Source organism: Oncorhynchus masou, chromosome 18 (assembly GCF_036934945.1).
Source record: "Oncorhynchus masou masou isolate Uvic2021 chromosome 18, UVic_Omas_1.1, whole genome shotgun sequence".
NCBI lineage: Eukaryota > Metazoa > Chordata > Actinopteri > Salmoniformes > Salmonidae > Oncorhynchus > Oncorhynchus masou.
The window spans coordinates 72602040-72624744 of NC_088229.1; the positions used below are offsets into that span (position 1 = coordinate 72602040).

Sequence of the window (22705 nt, forward strand, 5' to 3'; positions counted from 1 at the left end):
TCCACTGACAACCGTCTGGGGAAAACAGGAATCGTTTCTCTTCACCTCTGGGCAGACAGACGCGGGTGAGTACAATATATTATGTTTCGGCAATATGATGTTGCTGTAGTTATTTCCTGCGAATTACAGTGTTTATATCGTCTCAAGAAACGTTTAGCTATAGTTTACTTATTTGCGTGCCTGCGTACGTGCGTTGCGCCAATCGCACAGCAGAATGTCTGTAAAATCATGGATTTCACTTTACCAAATTATAGTGCTTGTTAGACAAATAGTCTTTGCATAATACACATCTACCGTGAAATACAGTGTAATTATTAACAGAGCAAAATGCTAATCATGTTTCTAGGTAGAGCTTTCAATAAGGTCAATGAATAGAATATGTGCAAGTTATATGCTATAGATATTATGAGTAGACAATATATTTATTTAACCTGGCAAGTCAGGAAAGAACAAATTCTAATTTACGATGATGGCCCACCCCGCGCTGGGCCAATTGTGCACCACCCTATGGGACTCCCAATCACGGCCGGATGTGATACAGCCTGGATTTGAACCAGGGACTGTAGTGATGCCTCTTTCACTGAGATGCCCACTTGGCAATACTTTGCTACATTTAACATGCTAGTCCTTAAGCAGAAAGAGGGATTTGCTGTTAGTGCTTTCATCTTAAAGAGGCATAATATTTAGCCTACAATAGCCAAACAAAAAGCACACATCTTTCCAATACCACATTCCAGTTCCTTCCCGCTCTCCTCTCAGCCAGCCATGTCTACCAAGGCTACCACCCCTAACAAGCCTCGGATGCTGAGGGTATCTGACACACGCCGGGCGCTCCAGAGCCTTCTCCTGGGGGCAGAGATGGCTCACAAGGCTGACATCCAAACATACAGCTGTGGCCACCTGAGCCCTTACGCCCTGAGCCAGAACCAGCCCCACCGGAGGAGGACAGAGGAACCAATCTGGGAGATGTCTGAGGTCTTTCCCCCACTGTTTTCTGTCTATGTTCAGTACCATTTTGCAGAAAAATGCATTGAAAGTATAGAGAGCATTACTTTTTTTCAAGGGCGATCAGCGTTTACCCCAAAAATTTGTTGTACTATTACACCACTGCTTACAATGACACAACATACAACAACAACAACAACACCTAACATCAACATATTCATTATCTCTAGGTCCAGGACAGAGAGAAGGGTGAGGAGGAAGGCCTGAGTCCCTGTCCTTTTACGGAACGCCTCCAGAGACAAACCAAGATGGCCGCCAACATCGAGAAGATGACGGAAGCCATGTTTGACTTCACTGTCGCCAAGGGGCTAAAACCTACAGTCTTGAAGCCTGGGCAGCTTGAGAGCCTTACTGGCACACAGAGAGGAACGACGGGAGAGGAAGGAGAAGAAAGAGAGAGGAGGAGGAAAACAAGGCTCAAGATGATTCAGGACACCTCTGAGCTCTTCTTGCTCAAACCCAGCATAGAATCACAGTCAAAACCTCCTGGAGGTGTTGAGGGGAACCAGGATAGGTAAGGACAATAATAATAAATATAGTGGTGAGCAGCAATGAACGGGGTTCACAGGACGACAGAAAGGACACAAGATCAGTTTGATAATAACGCAACCACTCTATCATATAGGAACTATCTTCATTTATGTGTAATCAGTGAAATCATTACTAGGGTGAACGTATTACCGCCACTCCGGCAGTCACGAATCATGACCACAGTCAAATTCCACGTGACTGTTTAGTCACAGTAACTAGGCTTCTCCAAGCTCTGATGCTGCTGATGGTCATTAGTAGTCTACCAAACTTGCCAACTGCCTGGTACTCAGCACTCTATTGTCCCTGTAATCACTCCCATCTACAGGTACTGGTTCAGTCAGTCTCACCTGGTCCATCTACAGGTACTGGTTCAGTCAGTCTCACCTGGTCCATCTACAGGTACAGGTTCAGTCAGTCTCACCTGGTCCATCTACAGGTACTGGTTCAGTCAGTCTCACCTGGTCCATCTACAGGTACTGGTTCAGTCAGTCTCACCTGGTCCATCTACAGGTACAGGTTCAGTCAGTCTCACCTGGTCCATCTACAGGTACAGGTTCAGTCAGTCTCACCTGGTCCATCTACAGGTACTGGTTCAGTCAGTCTCACCTGGTCCATCTATAGGTACTGGTTCACTCAGTCTCACCTGGTCCAACTACAGGTATTGGTTCACTCAGTCTCACCTGGTCCATCTACAGGTACTGGTTCAGTCAGTCTCACCTGGTCCACCCACAGGTACTGGTTCAGTCAGTCTCACCTGGTCCTTCTACAGGTACTGGTTCAGTCAGTCTCACCTGGTCCATCTATAGGTACTGGTTCACTCAGTCTCACCTGGTCCATCTACAGGTACTGGTTCAGTCAGTCTCACCTGGTCCATCTACAGGTACTGGTTCACTCAGTCTCACCTGGTCCATCTACAGGTACTGGTTCACTCAGTCTCACCTGGGGGGCCTGACCAAGAAGGACCAGATGAGGATGATGAGACACTTTGACAGACGGGTGTTGAGGAAGCAGGACCTCAGGGACAGGAACTGGATCAGCGGGAACAAAGCTGCTGAGGTCTACGAGTGGAAGCTGGAGAAGGTGGGGAAGACTAACGTGTTTCTTTTTGGTTGTACAAATTTGACCCGGTACAGTATAAACATCACGCAATACCATAACATACTAATTACACCATAATAATCTATGGGTTACTTCTATGTTTCGTTCTATGTTTCATTATTTGAAACAAGTGGTACATATCCTCCATAGGTAATAATAGGCCTACGAGAGAGAATAGTGTGCTGTAAATTATAGGGCTGTTTTCTTCAGTCCCCTAGAGGTGTTGAGTTCAACAATATTCTTCAGTCCCCTAGAGGTGTTGAGTTCAACAATATTCTTCAGTCTCCTAGAGGTGTTGAGTTCAACAATATTATTCAGGCCCCTAGAGGTGTTGAGTTCAACAGTATTCTTCAGTCCCCTAGAGGTGTTGAGTTCACCAGTGTTCTTCAGTCCATTAGAGGTGTTGAGTTCACCAGTGTTCTTCAGTCCCCTAGAGGTGTTGAGTTCAACAGTATTCTTCAGTCCCCTGGAGGTGTTGAGTTCAACATTATTCTTCAGTCCCCTAGAGGTGTTGAGTTCAACATTATTCTTCAGTCTCCTAGAGGTGTTGAGTTCAACAATATTATTCAGGCCCCTAGAGGTGTTGAGTTCAACAGTATTCTTCAGTCCCCTGGAGGTGTTGAGTTCAACAATATTATTCAGGCCCCTAGAGGTGTTGAGTTCAACAATATTATTCAGGCCCCTAGAGGTGTTGAGTTCAACAATATTATTCAGTCTCCTAGAGGTGTTGAGTTCAACAGTATTCTTCAGTCCCCTGGAGGTGTTGAGTTCAACAATATTATTCAGTCTCCTAGAGGTGTTGAGTTCAACAGTATTCTTCAGTCCCCTAGAGGTGTTGAGTTCAACAGTATTCTTCAGTCCCCTGGAGGTGTTGAGTTCAACATTATTCTTCAGTCCCCTAGAGGTGTTGAGTTCAACAATATTCTTCAGTCCCCTGGAGGTGTTGAGTTCAACAATGTTCTTCAGTCCCCTAGAGGTGTTGAGTTCAACATAACACTAGATAGCGTTTCTCCCCATCTTCCACCTCACTTCACACAGGTACAGCTGTGACTGAGTTATTACCGTACAATATGATGTGTGTCTCCTTCCCCAGGAGCTGAGGAGGCTGTCAGACCAGAGCTGTCCCAGTAGAGACCGCCTGGGGGTGTTCAGTGACGTCTTCAACAACGTCTGTGAAGGCTCGCCAGTATTCAGAGACATCCTCAGGGAAATCAAGGTTTTTCCATTTCCTCTCCTCTCCCTTACCTGTCACTCTCCTCGTTTCCCTTACCTCCTCTCCCTCTCCCTTACCTCCCTCCTCTCCCTTACCTCTCAATCTCCTCGTTTCCCTTACCTCCTCTCCCTCTCCCTTATCTCTCACTCTCCTCGTTTCCCTTACCTCCTCTCCCTCTCCTCCTCTCCCTTACCTCCCTTATCTCTCACTCTCCTCGTTTCCCTTATCTCTCACTCTCCTCGTTTCCCTTACCTCCTCTCCCTCTCCTCCTCTCCCTTATCTCTCACTCTCCTTGTTTCCCTTACCTCTCTCCCTCTCCTCCTCACCTCTCCTCCTCTCCCTTACCTCTCTCCCTCTCCTCCTCTCCCTTACCTCCCTCCTCTCCCTTATCGCTCACTCTCCTAATTTCCCTTACCTCTCTCCCTCTCTTCCTCTCCCTTACCTCTCCTCCTCTCCCTCTCCCTTACCCCTCTCTCTCTCCTCCTCTCCCTTACCTCCCTCCTCTCCCTTACCTCCTCTCCCTCTCCTCTCTCTACCTCTCCCCCTCTCCCTTACCTCTCTCCCTCCACGGCACCACTCAGCAGCAGCACATGGTAAGCATGTGTTATGGGATGAATTAGAGGCTAGGGACTGGGAGCCTGAGAGACTGACAGTCCCCTGAATTAGAGAATAGGGACTGAGAGCCTGAGAGACTGACAGTCCCCTGAATTAGAGAATAGGGACTGAGAGCCTGAGAGACTGACAGACCCCTGAATTAGAGAATAGGGACTGAGAGACTGACAGACCCCTGAATTAGAGAATAGGGACTGAGAGACTGACAGACCCCTGAATTAGAGAATAGTTTCCCTCTCATGTAAAGCGCTTTGAGTACTTCAGTTGGTAGAAAAGCGCTCAAAAAGTCCAATCCAAAATAAAAAATAAATATTATTGTTATTATTATTATTGTTATTATTATTAGTATCATTATTATTCTTGTTGTTATTATTGTTGTTGTTATTATTATTGTTGTTATTGCTGTTGTTATTATTATTGTTGTTATTATTGTTGTTGTTATTATTATTGCTGTTATTATTGTTATTATTCTTGTTATTATTCTTATTAATATCATTATTGTTGTTGTTGTTGTTGTTATTTTTATTATTATTCTTCAATCTGTGTTTCTCCCTTCTGCTTTCCAGACCGAATATGATCTGTACCTAAACTCTATTCTGGACTCCCAGACATCTCTCGAGGACTTGGTAAATATTACAAACACATTCAGATTTTTTTCAAGTTTATTTGTAGCCTAATTATATGGAAATCTTGCTCAATTATTGTGCTTTCGCTGCATATGGAGGTCTGTACTGACACCAGTTGAGCTTTTGATTGACTACTGTAACCCCTATTTAAGACCTCTATACCCTCAAATTCCAATCAGGACCTCGAAGCCAGATCGACTGCTTTTTGTCATTCCTACCCCTCTTATCGGTGATTGATTTAGATCTGGGACACCAATTGGGTGATTCCACACTAATCGGGGACTGATTTAGACCTGGGACACCAGGTGGGTGATTCCCCTCTAATCAGGGACTGATTTAGACCTGGGACACCAGGTGGGTAATTCCTCTCTAATCAGGGACTGATTTAGACCTGGGACACCAGGTGGGTGATTCACCTCTAACCAGGGACTGATTCAGACCTGGGACACCAGCTGGGTGATTCACTTCTAATCAGGGACTGATTTAAACTTGGGACACCAGGTGGGTAATTCCTCTCTAATCAGGGACTGATTTAGACCTGGGACACCAGGTAGGTAACAATGAATGATCCGGTGGAATAGGAAACCAGCAGTACACTTCACTGTACTGATCTTCATTGACTATTTTATCCCTCCTCCTCTCTGTGGCGTGGTCAGTCTGAGCTGGCTCTGCTGGGTGGTCTGGCCATCGTAGGAGCAGAGGATCTGGAGGAAGCTGGCAACGAGGTGTCCAGGCTGGGAGAGGAGGCACAGAGGGCCCTGGAGGAGAATGACAGGTATGGATGGGTCTCTGAGGGTATGGATATATACAGTGCCTTGCGAAAGTATTCGGCCCCCTTGAACTTTGCGACCTTTTGCCACATTTCAGGCTTCAAACATAAAGATATAAAACTGTATTTTTTTGTGAAGAATCAACAACAAGTGGGACACAATCATGAAGTGGAACGACATTTATTGTATATTTCAAACTTTTTTAACAAATCAAAAACTGAAAAATTGGGCGTGCAAAATTATTCAGCCCCCTTAAGTTAATACTTTGTAGCGCCACCTTTTGCTGCGATTACAGCTGTAAGTCGCTTGGGGTATGTCTCTATCAGTTTTGCACATCGAGAGACTGAAATATTGGAGGTGGCGCTACAAAGTAGTCGCAGCATATATATATATATATATATATATATATATATATATATATATATATATATATATATATACTGGAAAACATCGTACTAGGGTCTAAATTCAGTCCGTAGGTCAGAAGATCGTCATTGTAGCACAATTTAAATTTAAAGGATAGGTAGCATAAACGTGTAACATTATGGATTTGCATTAGTATACACATCAAAAGTCCCAATGCAAAGTTACCCTTCACATCTCTATTTTTCGAGTTATTGCATAAAACCAATCAGAATGCCAAAGTCATGCCGGAAACTGTCTTTGCGGGGTGTGACGTAATATGGAGGACCTGCAAAGTCAGCCAAAGTCAGCAAAGTCAGCCTATTCCCGATAATGTGAACCCCAACAGAAATAACTTCAAATGTACAACTTCAAATTAAACCAAATCTTTGCACTCATTGACTACTGGTTTCAATAACATTTTTAGACAACGTACAAGCTAATACTTTATGAATTTATTGTTGCAAATCAGCTTGCATGGTTGCCAGCCAACTAGCCTGCTAACGTTAACCCTACCCGCCTGCTAACGTTAACCCTACTCGCCTGCTAACGTTAACCCTACCCGCCTGCTAATGTTAACCCTACTACCCGCCTGCTAACGTTAACCCTACTACCCGCCTGCTAACGTTAACCCTACTACCCGCCTGCTAATGTTAACCCTACTACCCGCCTGCTAACGTTAACCCTATCCGCCTGCTAACGTTAACCCTACCCGCCTGCTAACGTTAACCCTACCCGCCTGCTAATGTTAACCCTACTACCCGCCTGCTAACGTTAACCCTACTACCCGCCTGCTAACGTTAACCCTACCCGCCTGCTAACGTTAACCCTACCCGCCTGCTAACGTTAACCCTACCCGCCTGCTAACGTTAACCCTACCCGCCTGCTAACGTTAACCCTACCCGCCTGCTAATGTTAACCCTACCCGCCTGCTAACGTTAACCCTACCCATAACTGCTAACGTTAACCCTACCCGCCAGCTAACGTTAACCCTACCCGCCTGCTAACGTTAACCCTACCCGCCTGCTAACGTTAACCCTACCCGCCTGCTAAAGTTAGGTTAGCTCTGCATGAGTCAACCAGTTGCTATCAACACCTAGCTTACAGCTCAATTAAAGTAAATCAACGTTTTGGAAATACATAACATCATCTAACCAGTTATCAAATAATGTTACTGGTATATGCAGTTATCTTAGCCAGCAAGCTAGTCAGCTAAAGTTAGTAAGTTTAGCCCAGCTAGCCAACCACTACGGTCGACATGGCTAGGTAGAAAGCCAGAGAACAACCCCAACTAGTCTAGCAGAGGCAGGAACCCACAGAATATAACAACAACAAAAAGACAGCAGATATAAAAGTAGACAGAGTGGAGACTTACCGATTAACGGCTGAGTTAGCTACCAAAGAAGGGCCAAGGAGAGATAAGCTTCAGAGGCACCGGCCAGGGGAGAGTAAGCTAATCCAAAAGCATTATACTAAGGTAAATCCACAGTAGATATATTCCAGAGGCACATTGAGCACAGGAGACGACGGGAAAGAGTTAACAATAAGGCAGGGGATGGAAGAACTCTTGGGCAACTCGGCCTTCCATCTACCACCAACCTATTGAAGCACAGCTCAGAGTAAATATTCATTGCATTTTCCTTTTCCAAATGGACGGTAATTGAGAATGCATAAGATTCTGTATTTACGATAGAGTAGCTGCCTACGGCCCGATAGAGACATTGCTTCTCCCTTTGTCCCTCAGTCTTCCTGCTCTTTCACTCAAACCCAGCCCCCTTTTCTTTGTGTAACCAGCTGTCATACCTGTTCTGTCCGCTAGGGACGTTTTCCTTTATGACATAATTTGCAGATAACCAAGAATTTACAACTTACAGAAGAGACTGAAATAAGATGACAATTAATTTTGACTGCTATTGATGTAAAATATGACTAGGTCTTTAAGAGTTTATTCGGAAGATAACAGCTCTATAAATATTATTTTGTGGTGCCCCGACTTTCTAGTTAATTACATTTACATGATTAGCTCAATCAGGTAATATTAATTACAGAGAAAGGATTTTATAGAATAGCATGTCATGTCACTTAATCCGGCATAGCCAAAGACACGACAAAGGTATAGGAGGAGACGAGGAGAAGAGCCAACATTAAGAGGGTGATTAGAGGAAGGCCCCAGGCAGATGGAAATGATCACAACGGCACAGTGAGTCAGCTAATGTTGCGCACTAGTACTGAGACAAGGTTGAAAAACTCTGCTACTTCATGGAGATCATGCGGCCCCCAAGTGTGGGGAATCTGATTGGTTGTTCACATCATGCCTCCTCGTGATTGACAGATTGTAGCTCAGCACTGCCAACATTCGGTCTGCATGGCTAGTGGCTAACATTAGCCAGCTTGATAAAGTTAACGCAGAGTAGATTGTCCGTATGACTTTGAGAAATAGTGCATTGTGGGTAGTTTAGAAAGTATCTGGAAATAAGTTAATAAATATGTTTAAAAAATTTTTTTTTAACTGTAACTATGTTTATAGGTAACCAGATCATGCATACAACTAAGTTACTAAGTCTTTGACCACACACTGGGTTGTTACAGCACTAGATTGAACTTCACTCAACTTTCTCAAGCCCCTCCCCCTTAGCTAACACGATCTGATTCTCTCTTTTTCCCCAGTCTACTTGAATGCCTGAACATTTATTTTAAATATCTATCCCTCTAGAACGCGACGGATTCAATCTAGCTCCAGTCGTTGATGTTATACAAATACTTTGCTTTTGTTCAAAACATAGAATACTAATACTACCTTCTATTCCAAAATCTTGTATTGAATTCGTAGTTTTAAAATCTATTAATTTCCTTTGTAAAGTACACTGAGAGCTTGTGCGATAATGCACTTTGACAAAAAAAAATGAGACTTGACTTAATTTGATTGTATTCGTGCCTATTGTCTGTCTCCCCAGAGTGAGGAATCAGTTTCAGAACGTACGTGACAGAGTCATGGAAATCCCAGATGATGAAGGTTGATTGATTTTTGTTGTTGTTGTTTAGTTGATGTATTGCTGTGTTTGTTTCATTGTTGATTGAATGGTTTGCGTGATGAATAACAAATTGGTTTGATTGATTGGTTTGTTTGTTTGATGTATTGGAATGTATTGATTCGTTGGTTGGTTTGATTGGTTTGTTTGATGTATTAATTGATTGGTTTGTTTATTATTTTGTTGAATTCGTGATTGATTTATTGATTGAATGGTTGATTGATTGATGCCAGGGCTCCATAAGGAGGCCACTCTGCCAGGGCTGATGAGGCCAGATGAAGGGTCGATCTCCTTTATCGATCGTGTCCAGCCTAAGAGACGTCAGGTATGGAACATAATATACCAGTATATCTTTAAAAAATATATATATTATCTGTTGTTTTTTTTTTTTAAACGAGAGTAATTTACATAATTTTAAGCTTCATTTAGACAGATAACAAACGACAAGTGGGGATACGGAGATGGAGAGACGGTGGGGAGCAATACCACTAACTATCAGGTCCTCTGTAGCTCAGTCTACACACAGGGCTGTAGTGGTCCTCTGTAGCTCAGTCTACACACAGGGCTGTAGTGGTCCTCTGTAGCTCAGTCTACACACAGGGCTGTAGTGGTCCTCTGTAGCTCAGTCTACACACAGGGCTGTAGTGGTCCTCTGTAGCTCAGTCTACACACAGGGCTGTAGTGGTCCTCTGTAGCTCAGTCTACACACAGGGCTGTAGTGGTCCTCTGTAGCTCAGTCTACACACAGGGCTGTAGTGGTCCTCTGTAGCTCAGTCTACACACAGGGCTGTAGTGGTCCTCTGTAGCTCAGTCTACACACAGGGCTGTAGTGGTCCTCTGTAGCTCAGTCTACACACAGGGCTGTAGTGGTCCTCTGTAGCTCAGTCTACACACAGGGCTGTAGTGGTCCTCTGTAGCTCAGTCTACACACAGGGCTGTAGTGGTCCTCTGTAGCTCAGTCTACACACAGGGCTGTAGTGGTCCTCTGTAGCTCAGTCTACACACAGGGCTGTAGTGGTCCTCTGTAGCTCAGTCTACACACAGGGCTGTAGTGGTCCTCTGTAGCTCAGTCTACACACAGGGCTGTAGTGGTCCTCTGTAGCTCAGTCTACACACAGGGCTGTAGTAGTCCTGTCTACACACAGGGCTGTCGTGGTCCTCTGTAGCTCAGTCTACACACAGGGCTGTAGTGGTCCTCTGTAGCTCAGTCTACACACAGGGCTGTAGTGGTCCTCTGTAGCTCAGTCTACACACAGGGCTGTAGTGGTCCTCTGTAGCTCAGTCTACACACAGGGCTGTAGTGGTCCTCTGTAGCTCAGTCTACACACAGGGCTGTAGTGGTCCTCTGTAGCTCAGTCTACACACAGGGCTGTAGTGGTCCTCTGTAGCTCAGTCTACACACAGGGCTGTAGTGGTCCTCTGTAGCTCAGTCTACACACAGGGCTGTAGTGGTCCTCTGTAGCTCAGTCTACACACAGGGCTGTAGTGGTCCTCTGTAGCTCAGTCTACACACAGGGCTGTAGTGGGACTCTGTAGCTCAGTCTACACACAGGGCTGTAGTGGTCCTCTGTAGCTCAGTCTACACACAGGGCTGTAGTGGTCCTCTGTAGCTCAGTCTACACACAGGGCTGTAGTGGTCCTCTGTAGCTCAGTCTACACACAGGGCTGTAGTAGTCCTGTCTACACACAGGGCTGTCGTGGTCCTCTGTAGCTCAGTCTACACACAGGGCTGTAGTAGTCCTGTCTACACACAGGGCTGTAGTGGTCCTCTGTAGCTCAGTCTGTACTGTATGTACTGTTCTGTATGTACTGTTCTGTATGTACTGTTCTGTATGTACTGTTCTGTATGTACTGTTCTGTATGTATTGTTCTGTATGTACTGTACTGTATGCACTGTTCTGTATGTACTGTTCTGTATGTATTGTTCTGTATGTACTGTTCTGTATGTACTGTACTGTATGTACTGTTCTGTATGTACTGTTCTGTATGTACTGTACTGTATGTACTGTACTGTATGTACTGTTCTGTATGTACTATATGTACTGTACTCTATGTACTGTATGTACTGTACTGTATGTACTGTATGTTCTGTATGTACTCTTCTGTATGTACTGTATGTACTGTATGTACTGTACTGTATGTACTGTTCTGTATGTACTGTATGTACTGTTCTGTATGTACTGTATGTACTGTTTTGTATGTACTGTTTTGTATGTACTGTATGTACTGTTTTGTATGTACTGTACTGTATGTACTGTATGTACTGTTCTGTATGTACTGTACTGTATGTACTGTTCTGTATGTACTGTATGTACTGTATGTACTGTTTTGTATGTACTGTTCTGTATGTACTTTATGTACTGTTCTGTATGTACTGTATGTACTGTATGTACTGTATGTACTGTTTTGTATGTACCTTTCTGTATGTACTTTATGTACTGTATGCACTGTTCTGTATGTACTGTATGTACTGTATGTACTGTTTTGTATGTACTGTTCTGTATGTACTTTATGTACTGTTCTGTATGTACTGTATGTACTGTATGTACTGTATGTACTGTTTTGTATGTACCTTTCTGTATGTACTTTATGTACTGTATGTACTGTTCTGTATGTACTGTTCTGTATGTACTGTATGTACTGTACTGTATGTACTGTGTGTACTGTACTGTATGTACTGTACTGTTCTGTGTGTACTGTTCTGTACTGTACTGTATGTACTGTACTGTATGTACTGTTCTGTGTGTACTATATGTACTGTACTGTACTGTATTTACTGTATGTACTGCACTGTATTTACTGTATGTACTCTTCTGTATGTACTGTTCTGTATGTACTGTTCTGTATGTACTGTATGTACTGTTATGTATGTACTGTATGTACTGTTTTGTATGTACTGTTCTGTATGTACTGTATGTACTGTTCTGTATGTACTGTTCTGTATGTACTGTATATACTGTTCTGTATGTACTGTTCTGTATGTACTGTTCTGTACTGTACTGTATGTACTGTATGTACTGTATTGTATGTACTCTATGTACTGTTCTGTATGTATTGTATGTACCGTTTTGTATGTACTGTTCTGTATGTACTGTATGTACTGTTTTGTATGTACTGTATGTACTGTTTTGTATGTACTGTTCTGTATGTTCTTTATGTACTGTATGACTGTTTTGTATGTACTGTTCTGTATGTACTGTATGTACTGTACTGTATGTACTGTGTGTACTGTATGTACTGTACTGTTCTGTATGTACTGTTCTGTACTGTACTGTATGTACTGTTCTGTGTGTACTATATGTACTGTACTGTATGTACTGTACTGTATGTACTGTACTGTATTTACTGTATGTACTGCACTGTATTTACTGTATGTACTGTACTGTATGTACTGTCCTGTATGTACTGTTCTGTATGTACTGTTCTGCATGTACTGTACTGTATTTACTGTATGTACTGCACTGTATTTACTGTATGGACTGTACTGTATGTACTATTCTGTATGTACTGTTCTGTATGTACTGTTCTGTATGTACTGTATTTACTGTTATGTATGTACTGTATGTACCCTTTTTGTATGTACTGTTCTGTATGTACTGTATGTACTGTACTCTATGTACTGTTCTGTATGTACTGTATGTACTGTTCTGTATGTACTGTTCTGTATGTACTGTATATACTGTTCTGTATGTACTGTTCTGTATGTACTGTATGTACTGTTCTGTGTGTACTATATGTACTGTACTGTATGTACTGTACTGTATGTACTGTACTGTATTTACTGTATGTACTGTTTACTGTATGTACTGTACTGTATGTACTGTCCTGTATGTACTCTTCTGTATGTACTGTTCTGCATGTGCTATATGTACTGTATGTACTGTATGTACTCTTCTGTATGTACTGTTCTGTATGTACTGTATGTACTGTTCTTTATGTACTGTATGTACTGTTCTGTATGTACTGTATGTACTGTTATGTATGCACTCTATGTACTGTTATGTATGTACTGTATGTACTGTTCTGTATGTACTGTATATACTATTCTGTATGTACTGTTCTGTATGTACTGTTCTGTATGTACTGTTCTGTATGTACTGTTCTGTATGTACTGTTCTGTATGTACTGTATGTACTGTTATGTATGTACTGTATGTACTGTACTCTATGTACTGGTCTGTATGTACTGTATGTACTGTTCTGTATGTACTGTTCTGTATGTACTGTATATACTGTTCTGTATGTACTGTTCTGTATGTACTGTATGTACTGTTCTGTATGTACTGTATGTACTGTTCTGTATGTACTGTATGTGCTGTATGTACCCTATGTACTGTTCTGTATGTACTGTATGTACTGTTCTGTATGTACTGTATGTACTGTTCTATTTGTACTGTATGCGCTGTATGTACTGTTCTGTACTGCACTGTATGTACTGTACTGCATGTACTGTTCTGTGTGTACTATATGTACTGTACTGTATGTACTGTACTGTATGTACTGTTCTGTGTGTACTATATGTACTGTATGTACTGTATGTACTGCACTGTATTTACTGTATGTACTGTACTGTATGTACTGTCCTGTATGTACTGTTATGTATGTACTGTTCTGCATGTACTATATGTACTGTATGTACTGTATGTACTCTTCTGTATGTACTGTATGTACTGTTCTTTATGTACTGTATGTACTGTTCTGTATTTACTGTATGTACTGTTCTGTATGTACTGTATGTGCTGTACTGTATGTGCTGTATGTACCCTATGTACTGTTCTGTATGTACTGTATGCACTGTATGTACTGTTCTGTATGTACTGTTCTGTATGTACTGTTTTGTATGTACTGTATGTACTGTATGTTCTGTATGTACTGTACTGTATGTACTCTATGTACTGTTTTGTGTGTACTATATGTACTGTTCTGTTCTGTAGGTACTGTATGTGCTGTGCTGTATGTACTGTATGTACTGTTCTGTATGTACCGTATGTACTGTTCTGTATGTACTGTATGTACTGTATGTACTGTTTTGTATGTACTGTTCTGTATGTACTGTACTGTATGTACTGTTCTGTATGTACATTATGCACTGTTCTGTATGTACTGTTTTGTATGTACTGTATGTACTGTTTTGTATGTATTGTTCTGCATGTACTGTTCTGTATGTACTGTATGTACTGTTTTGTATGTACTGTATGTACTGTATGTACTGTACTGTATGTACTGTTCTGTATGTACTGTATGTACTGTATGTACTGTACTGTATGTACTGTTCTGTATGTACTGTATGTGCTGTACTGTATGTACTGTTCTGTATGTACTGTATGTACTGTTCTGTATGTACTGTTCTGTATGTACTGTTCTGTATGTACTGTATGTACTGTATGTACTGTATGTACTGTACTGTATGTACTGTTCTGAATGTACTGTATGTACTGTTCTGTATGTACTGTACATTATCTACTGTATGTACTGTGTTATCAGGTGTGGATAATGTGGGAGGAGGTCCAGCTGCTGCAGAAGGAACTCAAGGAGAAGATGGTGTCCATCATCACCACAGGAGCTACAGAGAGATGCATCAGAGACTCTAAGGTACAGGCGCAAATCAGAGAGTCTTAAGTCTTAAGAGACATGCAGCAAAGTCCAGGCCCAGACAGGGTTTTAACCACGGCACCAATAGGGATTTACAACTAGGGGAGCACCAAACGGGGTATTAATCACAGCACCAATAGGGATACCCAACTAGGGGAGCACCAGACAGGTTTTTAACCACAGCACCAGTAGGGATACCCAACTAGGGGAGCACCAGACTGGGTATTAATCACAGCACCAATAGGGATACCCAACTAGGGGAGCACCAGACGGGGTATTAACCACAGCACCAATAGGGATACCCAACTAGGGGAGCACCAGACAAGTTTTTAACCACAGCACCAGTAGGGATACCCAACTAGGGGAGCACCAGACTGGGTATTAATCACAGCACCAATAGGGATACCCAACTAGGGGAGCACCAGACGGGGTATTAATCACAGCACCAATAGGGATACCCAACTAGGGGAGCACCAGACAAGTTTTTAACCACAGCACCAATAGGGATACCCAACTAGGGGAGCACCAGACAAGTTTTTAACCACAGCACCAATAGGGATACCCAACTAGGGGAGCACCAGACAAGTTTTTAACCACAGCACCAGTAGGGATTTACAACTAGGGGAGCACCAGACGGGGAATATCCACGGCACCAATAGGGATTTCCATGGTTGTTATAGTTCTTAACATAGGTGTATGGTTGTTATAGTTCTTAACATAGGTGTATGGTTGTTATAGTTCTTAACATAGGTGTATGGTTGTTATAGTTCTTAACATAGGTGTATGGTTGTTATAGTTCTTAACATAGGTGTATGGTTGTTATAGTTCTTAACATAGGTGTATGGTTGTTATAGTTCTTAACATAGGTGTATGGTTGTTATAGTTCTGTGTTGGATGAACTAGGTTAAATACTACTGTCAACGTATTTTCAAAGTTATTTAATGTGCCCTTCAGAGATTGACATCTCTTTTCCAGTCAGCCCTCCCTGCCCAATTAAAGCAGCACACACGTTTTACTCACACAGTAGATTGACTTCTCTCTACCACTCACATTCACCAGAACACACACACGTTGGATAGCCTTATGTCCTGGCCTTGCAGGCCCTTCTACAAACAGCTTATCATCGGTAATGTAGACTGACTCCCTTTATCGTAGGGCATTTCACTGGAGTACTGTGTGTGTGTGTGTGTGTGTGTGTGTGTGTGTGTGTGTGTGTGTGTGTGTGTGTGTGTGTGTGTGTGTGTGTGTGTGTGTGTGTGTGTGTGTGTGTGTGTGTGTGTGTTTGTCTGTTATCTCCTGCAGGGAGAGATCATGAGACTACTGGCCTCAAATGAACGCTTCAGAAACACCAACAAGGCAAGCCATTTAGTACTTTGACCTAGTTGAAATATTATCATATTTTTCCTTGACTGTATGTGCTGTATGTATGTGCTGTATGTGTGTACTGTACTGCATGTATGTGCTGTATGTACTGTATGTGTGTACTGTACTGCATGTATGTACTGTATGTGTGTACTGTACTGCATGTATGTGCTGTATGTACTGTATGTGTGTACTGTACTGCATGTATGTGCTGTATATACTGTATGTACTGTACTGTATGTGTGTACTGTACTGCATGTATGTGCTGTATGTTCTGTATGTACTGTGCTGTTTGTACTGTGATGTGTGTATGTGCTGTATGTACTGTATGTACTATGCTGTATGTACTGTATGTACTGTACTGTATGTGCCATATGTACTGTCTGTACTGTACTGTATGTACTGTATGTACTGTACTGTATGTACTGTATGTATGTGCTGTGCTGTATGTACTGTACTGTATGTGCTGTATGTACTGTACATTATGCACTGTCTGCACTGTCTGTACTGTATTTACTGTGCTGGATGTACTGTATGTATGTGCTGTATGTACTGTGCTGTATGTACTGTATGTACTGTATTGTATGTACTGTACTGTATGTACTGTCTGTACTTTATGTGCTGTATATACTGTGCTGTATGTACTGTATGTACTGTGCTGTATGTACTGTAATGTATGTACTGTACGTACTGTCTGTACTGTATGTGCTGTATGTACTGTGTTGTATGTACTGTATGTATGTGCAATACACTGCAATACACTACAATACACTGCAATACACTGCAATGCACTACAATACACTGCAATACACTACAATACACTGCAATACACTGCAATACACTGCAATACACTGCAATACGCTGCAATACGCTGCAATACGCTACAATACACTGCAATACACTACAATACACTGCAATACACTGCAATACACTACAATACACTAGGATGGGTATCTGTAACGCTCTTTGTGGTTTTAGGATGGGTATCTGTAACGCTCTTTGTGGTTTTAGGATGGGTATCTGTAAAGCTCTTTGGGGTTTTAGGATGGGTATCTGTAACGCTCTTTGGGGTTTTAGGATGTGTATTTGTAAAGCTCTTTGTGGTTTTAGGATGGGTATCTGTAAAGGTCTTTGTGGTTTTAGGATGGGTATCTGTAAAGCTCTTTGGGGTTTTAGGATGGGTATCCGTAACGCTCTTTGTGGGTTTAGGATGGGTATCCGTAACGCTCTTTGTGGGTTTAGGATGGGTATCCGTAACGCTCTTTGTGGGTTTAGGATGGGTATCTGTAAAGGTCTTTGTGGTTTTAGGATGGGTATCTGTAAAGGTCTTTGTGGTTTTAGGATGGGTATCTGTAAAGGTCTTTGTGGTTTTAGGATGGGTATCTGTAAAGGTCTTTGTGGTTTTAGGATGGGTATCCGTAAAGCTCTTTGGGGTTTTAGGATGGGTATCCGTAACGCTCTTTGTGGGTTTAGGATGGGTATCCGTAACGCTCTTTGTGGGTTTAGGATGGGTATCCGTAACGCTCTTTGTGGGTTTAGGATGGGTATCCGTAAAGGTCTTTGTGGTTTTAGGATGGGTATCTGTAACGCTCTTTGTGGTTTTAGGATGGGTATCTGTAAAGCTCTTTGTGGTTTTAGGATGGGTATCCGTAAAGCTCTTTGGGGTTTTAGGATGGGTATCCGTAACGCTCTTTGTGGGTTTAGGATGGGTATCTGTAACGCTCTTTGGGGTTTTAGGATGGGTATCCGTAACGCTCTTTGTGGGTTTAGGATGGGTATCTGTAACGCTCTTTGGGGTTTTAGGATGGGTATCTGTAAAGGTCTTTGTGGTTTTAGGATGGGTATCTGTAACGCTCTTTGTGGTTTTAGGATGGGTATCCGTAACGCTCTTTGTGGTTTTAGGATGGGTATCCGTAAAGCTCTTTGTGGTTTTAGGATGGGTATCTGTAAAGGTCTTTGTGGTTTTAGGATGGGTATCTGTAAAGGTCTTTGTGGTTTTAGGATGGGTATCTGTAAAGGTCTTTGTGGTTTTAGGATGGGTATCTGTAAAGGTCTTTGTGGTTTTAGGATGGGTATCTGTAAATCTCTTTGGGGTTTTAGGATGGGTATCTGTAACGCTCTTTGGGGTTTTAGGATGGGTATCTGTAAAGCTCTTTGGGGTTTTAGGATGGGTATCCGTAACGCTCTTTGGGGTTTTAGGATGGGTATCCGTAACGCTCTTTGTGGTTTTAGGATGGGTATCCGTAACGCTCTTTGTGGGTTTAGGATGGGTATCCGTAACGCTCTTTGTGGGTTTAGGATGGGTATTCGTAACGCTCTTTGTGGGTTTAGGATGGGTATCTGTAACGCTCTTTGGGGTTTTAGGATGGGTATCTGTAAAGCTCTTTGGGGTTTTAGGATGGGTATCTGTAAAGCTCTTTGTGGTTTTAGGATGGGTATCTGTAAAGGTCTTTGTGGTTTTAGGATGGGTATCTGTAAAGGTCTTTGTGGTTTTAGGATGGGTATCTGTAAAGGTCTTTGTGGTTTTAGGATGGGTATCTGTAAAGGTCTTTGTGGTTTTAGGATGGGTATCTGTAACGCTCTTTGGGGTTTTAGGATGTGTATCTGTAAAGCTCTTTGTGGTTTTAGGATGGGTATCTGTAACGCTCTTTGGGGTTTTAGGATGGGTATCTGTAACGCTCTTTGGGGTTTTAGGATGGGTATCTGTAACGCTCTTTGTGGTTTTAGGATGGGTATCCGTAAATCTCTTTGTGGTTTTAGGATGGGTATCCGTAAAGCTCTTTGTGGTTTTAGGATGGGTATCCGTAAAGGTCTTTGTGGTTTTAGGATGGGTATCTGTAACGCTCTTTGTGGTTTTAGGATGGGTATCTGTAACGCTCTTTGTGGTTTTAGGATGGGTATCCGTAAAGCTCTTTGTGGTTTTAGGATGGGTATCTGTAAAGGTCTTTGTGGTTTTAGGATGGGTATCTGTAAAGGTCTTTTTGGTTTTAGGATGGGTATCTGTAAAGGTCTTTGTGGTTTTAGGATGGGTATCTGTAAAGGTCTTTGTGGTTTTAGGATGGGTATCTGTAACGCTCTTTGGGGTTTTAGGATGGGTATCTGTAAAGGTCTTTGTGGTTTTAGGATGGGTATCTGTAAATAAAATACATTTGATTTAAATTGTATTGAATATACAATGCGTTTTCTATACTCATTGGTCTCACTGTGTCTTGAAGGATCTGGAAAGCAACCTCAACATGATCCTAAACAGAGTGACAACAAGCGAGGATGTGAGAGCGTACGTATCCTCATTGTTAGACTGTAACCAATCTCACTATGTATCTTCTGTGTAAATCTGTTGTATGGTTGACACTGTTTTTTTTGGGGGGGGGGACAACAAAATGTCCCAATTGGGACAGTTAATATATTGATTGAATGTTCCCCATCCTCATCATTCTCATCCCAATTACACATTGATTCAGAAATCTTAACAATGTTAATGTATTGGATTCAGCCTGTAGATACCTAACCCTTAACCCAGAACCCCTAAACCTTAACCCACAACCCCTAACCCAGAACCCCTAACCCATAACCCCTAACCCAGAACCACTAACCCAGAACCACTAACCCAGAACCCCTAACCCAGAACCCCTAAACCTTAACCCACAACCCCTAACCCAGAACCCCTAACCCAGAACCCCTAACCCAGAACCCAAAACCCCTAACCCGGAACCCCTAACCCAGAACCCCTAACCCAGAACCCCTAAACCTTAACCCACAACCCCTAACCCAGAACCCCTAACCCAGAACCACTAACCCAGAACCACTAACCCAGAACCTCTAACCCAGAACCACTAACCCAGAACCACTAACCCCTATCCCAGAACCCCTAACCCAGAACCTCTAACCCAGAACCACTAACCCAGAAGCACTAACCCAGAACCACTAACCCAGAACCCCTAACCCCTAACCATACTGTTAGATCTTCCCTGAATATACAGTACACATACATACCTGTTGCTGGCATGGTCCAGGGCTTGTAACCACAAAGTGTCTCATAGTAGGAGTGCAGATCTAAGATCAGCCCATACAATATTTTTTCCATGATGATCTGAAAGTTGAAACTGATGCTAGATCAGCACTCCTACTCGAAGACGCGTTGTGCATACAGGCCAAATTAAAACAACCTAAATTATTAGTAGAGAAATTATTTCTCTCATCGTTGGCTCTGTGATCTGGTTCTATTCACAGGGAGGTGTGGGACAAAATATGGACCGCCCTGCGACACGAGGACGATAGAACACAACCTCTCGTAAATTAGTAGCATTTGGAACAGTACCTCTTTTTGTCCACAAGGGGGTAGTGTTTAGCAAGCTGACCTGAAGGCCATTACTAGATCTTATGGACGGGATGATTACTCATTCTCCAAGCTTCACATCACTTTTAATCATTGTTATTCGAGCTGACATTAAAATATCTCCGATGGTAACAGAATTACGATGGCATTAGTTACAACAGCAACAACCACACTGTATGTAGTCCTCACAAGAGTCAATTGTGCTGTAGTGACATCATTGAAATATCTTATTTGACTATTTAATAGTCTTTCAATAATAAAGATATAATTGAGGCTGTGGTTAAATGTAGTGATGATTATAGTAAATATGGCTTTGATGTCATACAAGCAAACCATACAACCGCCGATCACAAATAAATAGTGACGTGATTTGATTTGACTGTTTTTACTATATAATCTGGGTCCAATTCCTTGGCTGTCCACGTCCTTCCAGTCCATACCTGTCCACGTCCTTCCAGTCCAGACCTGTCCACGTCCTTCCAGTCCAGACCTGTCCACGTCCTTCCAGTCCAGACCTGTCCACGTCATCACACCTATCATCACCTGCAGCCTACTGCTGTACACAACGCACACAGTATTTCAACATACTGTTCTGTTGCTAAAGGTCTGCTATCTGATATTCTGTCACAAAAGATTGTAGATTCTTGACCTGGGCACTCCAGCACTGTTCCTGGAGAGAGACCCTCCTGTAGGTTTTAACTCCAGCCCTGTTCCTGGAGAGAGACCCTCCTGTAGGTTTTAACTCCAACCCTGTTCCTGGAGAGAGACCCTCCTGTAGGTTTTAACTCCAACCCTGTTCCTGGAGAGAGACCCTCCTGTAGGTTTTAACTCCAACCCTGTTCCTGGAGAGAGACCCTCCTGTAGGTTTTAACTCCAACCCTGTTCCTGGAGAGAGACCTCCTGTAGGTTTTAACTCCAACCCTGTTCCTGGAGAGAGACCCTCCTGTAGGTTTAAACTCCAACCCTGTTCCTGGAGAGACCCTCCTGTAGGTTTTAACTCCAACCCTGTTCCTGGAGAGAGACCCTCCTGTAGGTTTTAACTCCAACCCTGTTCCTGGAGAGAGACCCTCCTGTAGGTTTCAACTCCAACCCTGTTCCTGGAGAGCTACCATCCTGTAGGTTTCAACTCCAACCCTGTTCCTGGAGAGAGACCCTCCTGTAGGTTTTAACTCCAACCCTGTTCCTGGAGAGAAACCCTCCTGTAGGTTTTAACTCCAACCCTGTTCCTGGAGAGATACCCTCCTGTAGGTTTTAACTCCAACCCTGTTCCTGGAGAGATACCCTCCTGTAGGTTTTAACTCCAACCCTGTTCCTGGAGAGAAACCCTCCTGTAGGTTTTAACTCCATCCCTGTTCCTGGAGAGAGACCCTCCTGTAGGTTTCAACTCCAGCCCTGTCCCTGGAGAGAGACCATCCTGTAGGTTTTAACTCCAACCCTGTTCCTGGAGAGAAAGCCTCCTGTAGGTTTCAACTCCATGTCATTTAAACAAAATAATAAAATGTGATGTGATGACGTTGAATCAAGTGTGTCTTTTTTTTCACCCAACTTTTGACCTAAATCTCACATAACATGGTGAGATTATTTGTTGATTTCAAAATTGAATTCACATTTGGATGACAAACTCAACCAAATGTTTTATCAAAACTCGACGTTCAAACGGACGTCGGTGCTCAGTGGGCGTTATCTAGACCAAATGAGGTGCTTGTTGGCAGTGATACTAATGACTAAACTGCGACTCAAGAGGAACAGATCGTATCAGTATCTCCCTTTTCCACAGTGAGATCTGTACTGCAAACAAGGTGATAGATATAGTGCACTATTTTTCATCAGGGGCGCATAGGGCTCTGGTCAAAATGAGTGCGCTAAATAGGGAATTGGGTGCCCTTTGTGACGCAGCAGAGAGAAGGGACAATGGGGTACTGTATCAGCAGGAACATGAGCATAACTCTTAATAAACACCAGGGGGCAGCAGTGAGGCGTGCTCTATCACAATGGTGGAATGGGTTTATTATTGGATTTTTATAAACATGTTGACAAACTAATTTCTCCTTGGGGGTTAATGAGTTATCATCTCATTTCAGTCGTTTGCTTGTTTGAGATATTGTGTTACATGTCACCAGGGATGGAATT

At 42.7% G+C, this 22705-nt stretch overlaps 1 protein-coding gene across 1 annotated transcript; it reads left to right on the forward strand.

Moving 5' to 3' along the window:
• Nucleotides 1-21412, forward strand: LOC135505242 (uncharacterized protein C6orf118-like). The gene is made up of 13 exons (XM_064924429.1): nucleotides 1-65; nucleotides 760-975; nucleotides 1176-1519; nucleotides 2454-2616; nucleotides 3728-3850; nucleotides 5026-5085; nucleotides 5742-5860; nucleotides 9212-9270; nucleotides 9520-9611; nucleotides 14770-14877; nucleotides 16180-16233; nucleotides 19455-19516; nucleotides 20470-21412. Exons 2-13 carry the CDS (start codon nucleotides 766-768, stop codon nucleotides 20537-20539), a joined length of 1464 nt encoding a protein of 487 aa, XP_064780501.1. The 5' UTR covers nucleotides 1-65; nucleotides 760-765; the 3' UTR covers nucleotides 20540-21412.
• The last annotated feature ends 1293 nt before the right edge of the window (nucleotides 21413-22705 follow it).

Excerpts from the sequence above, each read along its gene's own strand:
- LOC135505242 (XM_064924429.1), top strand. The coding sequence starts at position 766 with ATGTCTACCAAGGCTACCACCCCTAACAAGCCTCGGATGCTGAGGGTA. Across the intron at positions 1,520-2,453 it reads GTTGAGGGGAACCAGGATAG|GTACTGGTTCACTCAGTCTC; the intron begins GTAAGGACAATA and ends GTCCATCTACAG. Across the intron at positions 9,612-14,769 it reads TCCAGCCTAAGAGACGTCAG|GTGTGGATAATGTGGGAGGA; the intron begins GTATGGAACATA and ends CTGTGTTATCAG.